Source organism: Phacochoerus africanus, chromosome 9 (assembly GCF_016906955.1).
Source record: "Phacochoerus africanus isolate WHEZ1 chromosome 9, ROS_Pafr_v1, whole genome shotgun sequence".
Lineage (NCBI taxonomy): Eukaryota > Metazoa > Chordata > Mammalia > Artiodactyla > Suidae > Phacochoerus > Phacochoerus africanus.
The window spans coordinates 55,211,166-55,225,255 of NC_062552.1; the positions used below are offsets into that span (position 1 = coordinate 55,211,166).

Below are 14,090 nucleotides of genomic sequence, written 5' to 3' on the forward strand. Positions count from 1 at the left end.
TTTCTTGTTTGTGTATCAATTATAGATTTTAGGTTTGCAGTTACTCTGAAGTTTTGATATGAGTCTATGTGTATATATATACACATATGATAGTTTTAATTTATTGGTCTCTTAATTGCAAGTGCATCTCCAGTGTCCTGCATTTGTACCCTCCTCTTCTCAGGATTTCTGATTTTCTCAGGATTTCTGATTTTGGTGGCATGGATGTTTTTGTATCTTTACTGTTTATATACCTTTCCTAGTGAGCCTTGTCATTTGTGGTATTTTTTGTTTCCTGTCGTGGCCTTTTCTTTTCTGCCTAGAGAAGTTCCTTTAATATTTGTTGTAAGGCTGGTTTAGTGTTGCTGAATTCTCTCAACTTTTGCTTATCTGTGAAGGTTTTGGTTTCTCCTTCAAATCTGAATGAGAGCCTTGCTGGGTAGAGTAATCTTGGTTGGAGGTTTTTTCCTTTCATCACGTTAAGTACATCATGCCACTCCCTTCTGGCCTGCAGAGTTTCTGCTGAAAAATCTGCTGATGACCTTATTGTGGTTCCCTTGTATGTTTTTTGTTTTTTTCGCTATCTGCTTTCAATATTTTCTCTTTGTCTTTAATTTTGGTCACTTTGATTAATACGTGTCTTGGGGTGTTCCTCCTTGGGTTTATTTCATATGGTTCTTGTTGTGCTTCCTGGATTTGACTAAGTGGTTCCTTTCCCATGTTAGGGAAGTTTTTGGCTATTATCTCTTTGAATCTTTCTTCTGTCCCCTTCTCTCTCTCTTCTCCTTCTGGCACCTCTATAGTACAGATGTTGGTGTGTTTAATGTTGTCCCAGAGTTCTCTGAGACTCTCTTCATTTGTTTTCAATCTTTTTTCTCTCTTCTGGCCACATCACTGATTTCCAGTAATCTGTCCTCCACCTTGCTTATTTGTTTTTCTGCCTCTGGCATTCTGCTGTTAGCTGCTTCTAGTGAATTTTTTAGTTCAGTTATTGTATTTTGCCTCTCTTCTTGTTTAAGCTTTATATCTTGTATTTCTTTGCTCAGTGTTTTCTGAAAATTATCCATCTTTGCCTCTGGTTTATTTCTAATGTCTTGCATCATTTTCAGCATCAACATTTTTTCCAGGAGGCTGAGAATCTCCTCATCGCTTAGCTATTTTTCTGTTTTATTTTTTCTTTCTCCCTTATCTGAGTTATAGTTCTCTGTCTTTTTATTTTTATAGTTTTTTGGTGTGGTGACCTTTTTGCAGACAATAGAGTGGTAGCCCTTCTTCCTTCTTGTTCTGTCCCCCTTGTGGCTGAAGTTGGTACAGGGGCTTGCTGTAGGCTTCCTGATGGGAGGGACTGGTGCTTTCCCAGTGGTAGGTGGAGCTGATTCCTATCCCTCTGGTGGGTGGGGCTTTGTCTCTGGGTTAGATTAGAGGCAGCTGTGTTTTTGTGTGAGAGGGGTATTTAGGCAGCCTGTTTGCTGAGGGGCGGGGCTGTGATCCCACCTGGATTGTTGTTTGTCCTGGGGCTTCTCAGCACTGATGGGTGGGTTCAGATTTTCCCAAAATGGCCACCTCCAGAGCAAGACATGCTGCTGAATATTCCCAAGAGCTTTGCTTTCAATGTCCTTCCCTGACAACAAGCCACATTCAGCCCTGTTTTCCCAGGATGTCCTCCAAGAACTGCAGTCAGGGCTGACCCAGATTCCTATGGAGACCTTGCTTTGCCCTGGGACCCAGTGCACATGAATGTCTGTGTGTGCCTTTCAAGAATGGGGTCTCTATTTCCCCCAGTTCCATGGAGCTCCTGTGCACAAGCCCCACTGGCCTTCATTGCCAGTGTTCTGGGGGCTCTTTCTCCCAGTGCCAGATCCCCAGGTGTGGGGAAGTGACGAGGGGCTCAGAACTCTCACTCCTGTAGGTGAGTCTCTGTGATTCAGTTACTTTCCAGTCCATGGGGCTTCCCACCAGGGAGGTATGGGTTGTTTATATCATGCAATTGCCCCTCCTACCTCTTGATGTGGCCTCCTCTTTGTCTTCTGGAGTAGGATATATTTTTGAAAAATTTCAGTCCATTTTGTTGAGGGTTGCTCAGCATTTGGTTGTAATTTTGTTGTTTTTATCAATTCTTGGCTTCTAATAGATGCTCTGTATATGTTTTATGAGTTGAGCAATGTTAGGCAAATTGAACTTAATCATTAATATGATTGGCATTTTTGGTCCATTCAAAAAGTAATATTCTTTATCTTTTTTGGCCACCCACAGTATGTGGAGTCCCCAGGCAGATCCAAGCTGCAGTTGCCAGGGACTGAAATTGTGTCCTGGCACTGCAGAGATGCCCATGATCCTATTGAGCCACAGTGAGAACTCTAACAAAGTCATATTATTAATTCAAATCCATGTGTGACTTTTGGTTTTTTGTTTCTTTGTTTTGCTTTGTTTCAGCTGTACCCATAGCATGCACAAGTTCCTGGGCCAGGGATTGAACCCATATCACAGTAGTGACCTGAGTCCCAACAGTGACAACCCTGGATCCTTAACCTACTGAGCCACTAGAGAACACTAATTTTGAGTTTCTTATATTAAAATACAATGCCTTGAGACTGTGATTGAACTAGTTAAATGTTTTGTAAAGAAAGTTTCTTTCACAATATTCTACCTGCTTGTATTTTTGCTCCATGATTAATTTAGATATTTAAATTAAAATTTGAGTTATTCATGTGGGATAAAGATCTTTGTGCTTAAAGGAAGGCTAGCTACTTCCTTTCAACATTTTCTTTCTTAAATTTCTACTCTTAAGTTTTTGACTTGATGGTATGAGAACAAAAACTAATGAAATGTGTCTCCAGTTTGTAGAAGAGTGAAATGACACTCACAAGCAACTCTCTCAAGAACCAAATGTCAGATATTACAAGACAGAAGGCTGACCAACCACCTTTCCAAACAAAAGGTGATTGAAAGGGCTAACAAGGAAATGAATTCTTAGGTAATTACTTTGGTAATTTTCAAATATGTATTTGTATGTATTTGTATATGTATGTATTTCAAAAACCAATACTATACATCAAGGAAGCTATAAAGGATTTTAAAGCTTATATATGTTTATCTGGGGGTACAGGTGGCATATCTGCCCCTTTGAATAATTTTAAAAGATATTTTTTATGGGAGTTCCTGTCACGGTGCAGTAGAAACAAATCTGACTAGTAACCATGAGGTTGTGGGTTCAATCCCCTGCCTCATTCATTGGGTTAAGGATTTGGCATTGCCGTGAGCTGTGGTGTAGGTCACAGACGCAGCTCTGATCTGACGTTGCTGTGGCTGTGGTGGTGTAGGCTGCAGCTGGGAACCTCCATATGCCACAGGTGCAGGCTTAAAAAGCCCCCCCCCCCAAAAAAAATTATGAGTGCACCCACGGTACATGGCAGTTTCTTGGAAACTTGTGAATGCCGAAATTGTCTTTCTTTTAGTTTGTACTAATTTTTTTTTTCTGGGCTTCAAACACACGGGAAATTGTCATCAGAACAGCACAATCTACTTCATCTACCCTCCCTTTCCCGAAACACATGCCCCCCTACCCCTCATGGATGCAAATGAACACCATATACCAACATACACATTCGTCAAACACACGGAGGTGCAGCAGGTGGAGGAGCCAAGGTTGGGGACACAGCTGGAGAAGAGGCTCCTCTTCAACCTGTTCTAAGCCCCAAGAAGCAGCCCTGCACCTTCAGCCATGGCTTCTTTGCCCACAGTGGATGCAGAGCCCCTTGATCTCCTTGGCCAGTAGGTGGCGCCCTTGTACCTGTTACTCAGCTTGGTGCCCCCAGAATCTCCCATCTCTACCTGAGCCTTGTCTCTCAGGTGCCTCTCCCATAGTGAGCCCTGAAGACCCCTAGCTGCTGCCTAGAACCAGGTGTTCCAGACGCAGCAGCCCCACATCCCCCTCCATCACCAGCCATCAAGCAAGGGCTGGACTGGCCACTGTTGACTGTCCTCTGGCCTTGACCTGGGATCTCCAGCAACATCACTTCTTTCCCCTCACTCACTAAGTTTCCAAGAATTATGCCCAGAGCACCAGGTTGAATTGAAACAAGACATGGGCTTTAAATATTTAGACATCTGGTCCGTGGGTCTCCGTTTGTACTCTTGCTCCAGGACCTACAATTCAGCCCCTGACTCTAACAAGGGGTCGTTAACACACAAAAGCCAACCAGTTCATGAGAGTTGGTTGAAAGCCTTGTATGTATATTTACTTTTAAATTTTTATTTTGTGGTCCAGCACTCTCAGCATGTGGAGGTTCCTGGGCCAGGAATTGAATCCAAGCCAGAGCTGAGGCAACACAAGATCCCTTAAGCAATGGAGCCAGACTGGGGAGTGAACCCACATTTCTGCAGTAGCTGGAGCTGCTGCAGTTGAATTCTTCATCCATTGCACCGTGGTGGGAACTCTAAGGTTGAGGGCATTAAAAACTGCAGAGCTGGGCATGCTGTCACTTCCAGCTGTCCAAGGAGAACCATGATCACTAAAACTACGTCGTATATGTGCTAGAGCTGAGCATCAGAGGAAGATCTCTGTGAAGGACCTGGTGGTGCCCACCCAGGACAACAAAAAGCTAGGACTGGACCCCAAATATTCCTATATCCCTCTTCCCTGCTCCGTTATGGATCTACCACCCACAAATATCTGAAACATTTTTCATTTTCAATCTGTAGCCTCTCCTGGCAAAAAGCATCCCATAAGCACGCTCCATGAAAAGTGCTGTTTTGTTTTTTTTTTCCCCAAAGGCTCTTTCTTTCCCATTCCAAGAAGATCTTTACCTCCCAACAGGATTTGGCAAACAGGCTGCATCTCCCCTTTTGATATTCTCTATGATTTTGTGTGGAGTCTAAGCACATCCCAACTGCACCCCTGACTGACTTTGCAGAATTAAATGTCTGATCTTCTCTGATGCTTCTCCAACCAGACCCCAGATCCCCCAGCAGAAGAGAATGACTTGTCCTTCTGCATGATTGGGATGGAGCCCAAAGCTGACTTGCTCAAGTGGGACACATCTTTAACATTTTTTATCTCAACCTTAAAAATTGTGTGGATTTTCTTTTCTTCACCATAACGATTTTTAGACCCCCAAATAATGATTTCCCAATCTTTGGGTCATCTGTCACTCCAGGAATGTGGATTCTGTTTATCCTAAGGCTTGGCATCCACTAAGTACCCCAATTTGAGAAACAGAAAATATGAGGTGTCAGTTATAAAAATGTTTTGGGGAGGCTGCTACAGGGACCCTCTAGGCTGCCCACCCAGCTGAGGCTCAGAGGGGGCTAGGCAGTGGTGAGGCATGGCCTGGAAAGTGACCCCAGGCTTCCTGACTCCCAGCCCAAGGTTCCTTCTGGGGCTTTAGGCTTCCTGGAAAGGAGAGGAAGCAGGATTCCCAGAGGAAAATCTTTCCCAAAGGATCTCTAACCCTACTTCATGCATCTGCATCTGGGAATTGGATGCCCCCAGTGGGTAGAAAACCAGGGGAGGGGCCCCCACCTCCCAGATGGGTGTTGAGGTGAGGTCAGGACCCAGAGGGCAGCACATGCTGTGGCTCCTGCCCCTCTCCTGGAATCCCTGCAGCCAGCTTCTCCATGGATGAAGCAGAGCCGGTGGGAAGCCCAGAGGTGGAATGTTCTAGAGACACCACCAGCTTAGGTCAGCTGACCTGGCTTGAGTGTCTCCCCTCTGGGAGCTCAGGGTCCCCACCATCAAAGGGCTGAGAAGGGGAGGGGAGCCCAGAGGCAGGTGTCAAGGACCGGTCTGGGGGGACCCATGAACAGACCCTTCAGGCCTGAGCCTAATAAAAATGAGCTGGTTCTGCTGCCCCTCTAGACTCCTGACCTACCTGAGTGCCAACACACCTGGAGCTGTGCTACCGGGTTCCCCTCCCTTCCCCTGCTCTCCTGTGACATCCCTGAGGGCAGGGCTGCTCCACTGCTCACCTCATTACTCCCAGAACTGGCCTCAGACCCGCTGCTCTGCCAGTGACTGAGGCCATGGGTGAGTGATGGAAGGAAGGGAAGAGGAGCGATGAGTCCATCCTTACCTGACCCGGGAACCAGAGGTCTGTGTGCGACCTGAACATCCTTCCCTCCCTGTTCTTCCCCACCTGACAGAGCTCCTCTCCTTCCCTGCGGGCATGTCACACCCAGCGCAGCAGGAGGACCAAGGGACACATTGGCGACACTTATCAAGGGCTTGCTGGGCTCCAGGCACAGTTCTAGGTGCTTCATGTGTGTGATCTCATGTATGGTAGGTGCTCTTATTCTTCTCATTTGAGGAAGAGGAAGCTGAGGTACAGAGAGGTTAGGCGACTTGGCCAAAGTCACATAGGGATGTAGTCACAGGTTTGGGACCAGAATTCATATTAGGGGAAAAGATGCTGGGGATCCTCACCAGGTGGGGAACTCACAGGTCAGATCCCTTCTCCTTGTGCAGCAGCATGAGCCCCATCCCGTGCTTGGCGAGGAAATTATCCCGAGCCAGTGGGAGAGCGAGCGTCAGCACGCAAGGACCGGCTTTTCAGCACAGGCTCTGGACCACGGAATTTAACCAATATTTATTGGTATCTGCTGTGTGTAAGGCACGTGGCAGCCTCTCCCAGTTTAAAACCAAAAAACAGCAAACCCTCCGTCCTACACCCTCCTGGCTATTGTCCTTTGCTCGCTTTCTCCACAAGCACCTTGAACATGACCAACACTCCTTCTCCATTCTCCCTCCTCTCACTTGCTCCAGGCCCCTCTCTGCCTTCTGTTCCCACCTCTCCAAGGAAACCCTACTCACCAGGTCACCAGGGAGCCCCACTGGGCAACTCAAGGTATATTCATGTTATCACTAGATCTCACAGCACAATACAATGGAGTCAGGAAACCTTCCCTGGGGGGATATTCCTCCAGCTGCTCAGCCTCTCCTCTGACTTTCCCTCCTCCTCTCCCATCATCTGAGTGTTTCAGGAGCTCAGGACTTGTGCTAGCAAACACCTACCAAGTGCCAGGCTGTCTTCTCAGCAGTGGGACTACACCAATGAACAAGGGAGATGATACCCCTCCTTGACTGATCTATTACAGTGTTTATTTACAAAGCCTTATGTTTCACTTGAAAATGAGCGCAGAGTTTTGCATTCCATTTTGTAGCAGGGCCGTAGTAACTTACCCATAACATATCAGGGCTTGTTTCAGTACAGTGGTGATGGTTTCCTCATATACGGCTGGTGCCTGCACGACCTATTTGCTTGAAGATTCAGAAAACTGTGTCTTTATGTGCCTGTATTTGAGTAAGTTCTGGTTGACACCAAGAACAAAGCTTCCCTGAGTCTGTGGGAGGGGGGGAAAGAAATTGGGCGGCCAAAGCCCTGGTGGTGGTGGGGGGCAGAGGGTGAGAGAGATGATGGAGGAAGCTGGGGCCTTACCAGGCTCTACCAGGGTCAAGGAAGAGAATATTCTGGAAGTCCCTCATTCTCCTTGAAGCACCAGAAAAAGCCACTGGCTTTCTTTAGGGATTTTCATAAGGAGGGGTCCTAGACTAGTAAGAAGGGAGTTATAGTGGGTCAGTGGTCTGGGCTGATGGGCTCCGACTCAGCTAGGTCTTGGACCACTGCGGACATCAGGTGGCCTGAGGGATGATATGCTACTGGCCACAGTGGGTACCCAGGGCAGGCGGATTGAAGCTGAGATAAGGGAAGTGACTTCCCCTGACAGTAGTGCTAAAAAGGAGTGATTAACACTTAGGTTGGTCAGGGTCAAGGCAGGGAGGGAAGGAGGCCACAGGGACCCATCCACCCATGAGCACCCTGTTTGACCATATGGATGGTTTAGGAGAACTTCATTCCCTGAGGAAGCTCACTCCCCTTCCAGGCAAAGCACTGGATGGATCTGTGGAAACAGATGTTGGTTGGAGTGGGGGTGGGGGATGGGCTTGCACTGAGCTTCCCCCACCTCCCACCCCTGCTCAGGAGCAGACCCAGAAAAGACCAACTGGAATCAACGCTCATCAGCCCAGCCTGGCTCTGGAAGAGGCCTCAGATTTCAGCTCACACGTTCTGTCAGCTCAGAAAGGGTCCCTGAGCCCTGGGGCTGCAGCGGGGTGGTGTTGACACGACAGCTGTGAGAGGTGACACACACAGTGCTCATTGCAGGGCAGGTCTGCTCCAGATGATGCCCTGGTTCCTCCCAGCAGCCCCGTGAGTCATGTCCTCACTGTCCCCATCTTCCCAGGCACAGGGAGTGTCACTGGCCCAAGATCACAAAGGTGGTAGGTAGCAGAGCTGAGATTTCAACACAGGCACTAGAGTTCAGGATCTTAAACTCTGCCTGGTATTGAGTTTGTACCTTACACCCAAGAAAGATAGAGAAGCTAATGTTTTTTTCAACAATTTTCTAACTAAGGAACTTACTACCTCTATTTCATCTTCAAGGATATTATTGTCATCCCCATTTGATCCCCATTTTATAGGTGATGAAACTGAGGCTCACAGAATACATTCCATCACTTACTCAAGGTCACACAGTTACTCCTTGACAGAACCTGCATTTGAATACAAGTGTGTCTCCTGTAAAGTTCAGCACATAATAGACCCTCAGTACATGCTGAGCCCCTGCCCCTTCTCTGGGGTAGGAGTTGATCCCTGGACTCCTGTGTGTCCTGGTCGGGCTGCAGAAACCCACCCAGAAGGCCTGCTGCAGTGCCCTCATCTCAGCCAGACCACTTCCTGCAGGCAAGGCAGCCATAAAACGCCAGAGAAAGTGTGGGGACCTCAGGCAGGGGCTGATTGGGGCCTGCCACCGACTTGTGGCAACCTGCTTTCCTATAGGGACTTTTGGACAGCAGCTAGACACAGACAAGGGCTTCATGGGTTGGCACTCAGTGGCTTGGCCCTATGGCAGGCAGTCACTTGCCACAGCCACGGCAATTCTGGATCCTTAACGCACTGAGTGAGGCCAGCGATTGAACCCGCAACCTCAAGGTTCCTAGTCGGATTTGTTTCTACTGCACCATGACAGGATTTGTTTCTGCTGCACCATGGCGGGAACTCCCAGAGATTTTTTTTTTTTTTTAACTTAAATAAAAGGCACATTGTACATCCCCCTCTGCTGGGAGAAAGGATTTCCTAATCCTAGCTACACATCCCTATGTGACCTAACCCGCACACACCAACACACACGCACACACACACACACACACACACACACACAGAAGTTTCAGGGTCCCCACTGATCAGAAAAAGAAAATGGAAAGAGGTGGCAGGAAAAAGGCATTTGTGGATGAAGAATATCACCATCTAAATCAGCAAACAAAGATGTTGCAGCCGTCAAGGCACCAGACACTGCAGCTGCCCCCAACTGTGCCCCATGAAGAGATTCAGGATAGAGAAAAACAGGATTCTGGCCCTAGGTAATTAAGGTGTATATACCAAAGGAATGACTTAAATGAATCCAGACTTGCATTTTCCTATACATAGAAAAGTGCTAAATTCATAACTGGAGGTGTCTGTTTTTTCTTTAATTTAACAGTAATCTTTTTATGTTCTGACTACCAGATTTTAAAAAACTTTTTAATTTTTTAAAAATTTATTTTATTGACATATATAGTTGATTTACAATGCTGTGTTAATTTCTGCTGTATTTAGTTTTACATTCTTTTTCATATTCTTTTCCATTATGGTTTATCACAGGATATTAAATATAGTTCCCTGTGCTGCACAGTAGGACCTTGTTATTTATCCATTTTTTTTCTTTTTTTGTCCTTTTTGCCTTTTCTAGGGCCACTCCCGCGGCATATGGAGGTTCCCAGGCTAGGGGTCGAATCAGAGCTGTAGACACCGGTCTATGCCAGAGCCACAGCAACTCAGGATCCGAGCTACGTCTACAGCCTACACCACAGCTCACAGCACCGCCGGATCTTTAACCCACTGAGCAAGGCCAAGGATCAAACCTGAAACCTCATGGTTCCTAGTAGGGTTTGTTAACCACTGAGCCACCATGGGAACTCCCCTATTTATCCGTTTTATATATAATAGTTTGCATCTGCTAATCCCAAACTCCCAGTCCATCCCTCCCCACCCCCTTCCCTCTAGGCAACCACAATTCTGTTCTCTGTGAGACTGTTTCTGTTTCACAGATAAGTTTATTTGTGTCGTATTTTAGATTCCACATGTAAGTGATATCATATAACATGTCTTTCTCTTTCTGTTTAACTTCACTTAGCATGAGAATCTCTAGTTGCACCCATGTTGCTGCAAATAACATTATTTCATTCTTTTATAAGGCTGAGTAGTATTCCATCATGTATATATGTATACACACACACACACACACACCTCACATGTTCTTTATTCATTCGTCAGTGGATATCTAGGTTGTTTCCATGTCTTGGCGATTGTAAATAGTGTGCTGCTGTGAACATAGTGGGGCATATACCTTTTTGAATCACAGTTTTGTCCAGATAGATGCACAGGAGTGGGGTTGCTGGATCATATGACAACGTTTTTTTTTTCTTCTGCTTTTTAGGGCTGCACCCAAGGCACGTGGAGGTTGCCAGGCTAGGGGTCAAATCAGAGTGACAGCTGCCAGCCTATGCCACAACCACAGCAAAGCCAGATCCGAGCCATGTCTGTGACCTACACCACAGCTCATGGCAATGCCAGATCCATAACCCACTGAGCAAGGTCAGGGATGGAACCTGCAGCCTCAAGGATCCTAGCTGGATTCATTTCTGCTGCGCCACATGGGAACCCCTGGCAACACTTTTTGAGGAACCCCGTACCATTTTCCATAGTAGCTGCACCAATTTACATTCCCACCAACAGTGTAGGAAGGGTTCTTTTTCTCCATACCCTACCCTGCATTTGTTACTCATAGACTTTCATGAAGGCCATTTTGACTGGTGTGAGGTGGTACCCCATTGTAGTTTTGATTTGCCTTTCATGAGTTAACAATGTTGAGCATCCTTTCATGTATCTGAAAATGATGGCCATCTGTATGTGATTATCAGGTTCTTTATTTTTGCAAAAACTCATATATAGCCTGACTCTTCCCTTACCTCTATGGAATAGTCCCTCAGAGCTATCTGAGGTCCTGTCACCCAGTCTCAGTAAGTCAGCTGAATAAAATATAATTTGCAGTTTCCAGGTTGTGCATTTTTTCCATTGATGTATTTGAGAAAACAAAGGATGGTCAGAAAAAAAGCCAAAAAGTGGAAAATGTAGAAAAGAGGAGAGCAAAAAGGGGAAAGAGGCCAAACAAGATGTGGGCAATGAAACAAATTAGGAAGAGGGATAGAGAGAAGGGAGAAGCAGACAGCAAAGAGGGCAAGATGATTTGAAGGATATGAGAAAAGGGAGAGAGTGTAACTGCACAGGACCCCATGGGTCTTTCCAGGGATGGACCCACTGACTCCATTCTCTACCTGCTCTTATTTGTAGAAAATCTTTAGCCCCCTAGGCTGTCCTCAAGTTCCAAAAATAAATTTAATCAGAGAAATGAGAAAATACAGAAACAAAGAAAAATAGTAAAACAAGATAAAACAATAGTTCAGCCATTAAACAAAGTCAAGGATCTCCTCAAGGGCTATAGATAATATGCTGACCAAGCCCTTTGAGCTATTTTGCAGATTCTGAAACTCCCACCAGAATGAAGAAATTAACTGTATGCTGCCCACGAGCACACAGACCCCAGACTGGTTGGAATCAGAAGGACTGGCTGCCTAGAGGTTTATGGCTCAGACAACGTTCCAACCACAAGCTAGACCTGCCAGCAGCTTGGAACCATGAGATTAAGATATCATCAGAAAATAGAAACTGCTCCCTCCCCAACACATACGCTTCCTCTTTTCCCTACATAAACTGAGGAGCTGAGATGAGTCCACTTCTGGAGATGAGTCCACTTTCTCCCCAGGATTAGCAGCTTCCTCAATATAAAACTTTATTTTTAACCCAGACTTGTCTTTTAGCACTGGATTCTTGTGCACTAGGCAGCCAAACATGAGTTCACTAACAAGGGGTCCAGGACATCAGAACTTGGAAAGGAGAGAGAATCAGGAGCCCCTGGGCTGATCTTTAGTTCCTCCAAAAACCATGCAGGTCAAGGACACCAGGTCAACCACATAGAGCAGCAGGTTGGTGGCTGTCAGGATGGCCACAGCCAGTCTTTGGTCCCAGGTGCACAAGTAGTAGGTGAGCCCTTCACTGCAGCTCATATCCCTAGACTTCTGGGGCTGGCTGTCCACCTTCTCATCAAACTGGTAGAGAGGCCAGAGCACCAGTGCGCTGGCGTAGAGGAGGACGGAGAGCAGGGTGAGCCCCAGCTGGAAAATGGGGAAGGGGATGGGCAGGCTGTTGTCCCAGTTACACCAGTTCAGCAGGAGGGCCATGACAGCCAGAAGGAAACAGATGGCATACACGGCCACGCACCACACCAGGGCCGGCTGGTGCTGGTACAGGAGGGGGCTGCTGATGAAGGCGAAGATGACACAGGCCATGAAAATCTCCAGCCCCTTGAACAGGCCTGGCACCGTGGCCATGTAGCCGGTGATTAAACCCAGCCAGATCCAGGTCCAGGCCCAGGCCACTTCCATGGCATAAGCCAGTGAAGCGATGCAGGAGAATGCAGTGGCTGCAATAGCATGATCCTGGGAGCGGCCAGGAGGGAAGAACCAGATGTAAGAGGTGAGGTAAATGATGGAGGCCGAGATGCAGAAGAGGGCAGCATAGCAGGTGTAGGTGATGAGAAAGTTGAACCAGGAGAAGGGGAAGTGAGACTGGAGCCCACATAATTCAACTATGAGGATGAAGATGGTCATGGTGGAGCAGAAGCACCAGATGAACATGGACCAGTTACTTACGGCCCCCATCCAGGTGCCCATGCTGGCCACCAGGGAGAAGGCCACACAGGTGGAGAGCAGTTGCAAGAGGCGGAGGAAGTACCTCATGAAGGTCCAGGAGCAAAAGTCTGAGGGCGAGAACGTGAAGGCCTTGGTGGATGTGGTGGTTGTACTGGTCGCAAGCATGGCAGTGGTCTTTGCTGAAGACCCACAAGAGCAGGATCTGCCTCTGGAGGTGGATTGAATCAGATGCCTGGAAAAGGCTCAGGGGCCTGTGGCGGCTGAGGCTCAGGATCTGTAGAGTTTGAACCAATGGGTAACATGTGGGTAACAGCATAGCTGCTCCAGAATGCTGCTCCCCACCCATCCCCCTTGGCCTTGTCAGGAAACTGGTCTTATCTCACACCTCACAGCTGAGGGCGTGGTCTGGCCTCAAACCGTGAATATTTTTATCTCTTTTTGCTGAGCGTCATTATCTACAGAGACACCGGGGAGGATGGTCCTTACCTGCAACCTCTAACCTTCAAGTCACCCAGAATTGAGAAAAAAATTTCAAAAATTTTTGGTAACAAATTTTGACCTGAACGGACATAAGAAAATTTATGGTCCTTGTTTATTTCCATTAGTGTGAATATTCTAAGGTTCAACTACAGAAATACTAATGTGTTTGATTACGAGGGGCTGTCACGCTGTCCCTCAGTTTCTTCCCACCAACCTCCTTACCCTGGGATTCGACCTAAGGCAAGACGGCAAGTTTGGATCCATTTAATGCCTGAGAGGGAGGGCTTAAGGTAGGTAGAGCCATGGAGGTTCCAGCTGTGTGATCCTGGGTAAGGCATGTGCCCTCTCGGGTCTCAATTCCCCCACCTGTGAGCAAGAGATTATCCTGAATTTCCCCAACAACCCCTTCTCTATCCTAATCTCTTAGCATGTGCCCCCCTCAGAACACATCCTAAGAGTTCCTGTCATGGCGCAGCAGAAACAAATCCAACTAGGAACCATGAGGTTGCGGGTTCGATCCCTGGCCTCTCTCAGTGGGTTAAGGATCCTGCATTGCTGTAAGCTGTGGTGTAGGTCACAGACTCAGCTTGGATCCAGTGTTGCTGTGGCTGTGGTGTAGGCTGGCAGCTGTAGCTCCGATTGGACCCCTGTCTGGGAACCGCCATATACTCTGGTTGTGGCCCTAAAAAAAGCGAAAAAAAAAAAAAAAAGAGCACATCCTAGACTTGGCTGTGTCCTGCCTGTCCAGCAGACAGGCATGTTGAACTTG

At 47.1% G+C, this 14,090-nt stretch overlaps 1 protein-coding gene across 1 annotated transcript; it reads right to left on the reverse strand.

The window, feature by feature from the left end:
- Positions 1 to 12,034: 12,034 nt before the first annotated feature.
- On the reverse strand, positions 12,035 to 12,916 carry LOC125136477 (myeloid-associated differentiation marker-like). The gene has a single exon (XM_047797309.1). The coding sequence runs from the start codon at positions 12,860 to 12,862 to the stop codon at positions 12,035 to 12,037; it is 828 nt and encodes a 275-aa protein (XP_047653265.1). The 5' UTR covers positions 12,863 to 12,916.
- Between the last annotated feature and the right edge of the window lie 1,174 nt (positions 12,917 to 14,090).

Bases quoted from the DNA above. Each gene is read 5' to 3' on its own strand.
- LOC125136477 (XM_047797309.1), bottom strand. From the start codon at position 12,862: ATGGGCACCTGGATGGGGGCCGTAAGTAACTGGTCCATGTTCATCTGG.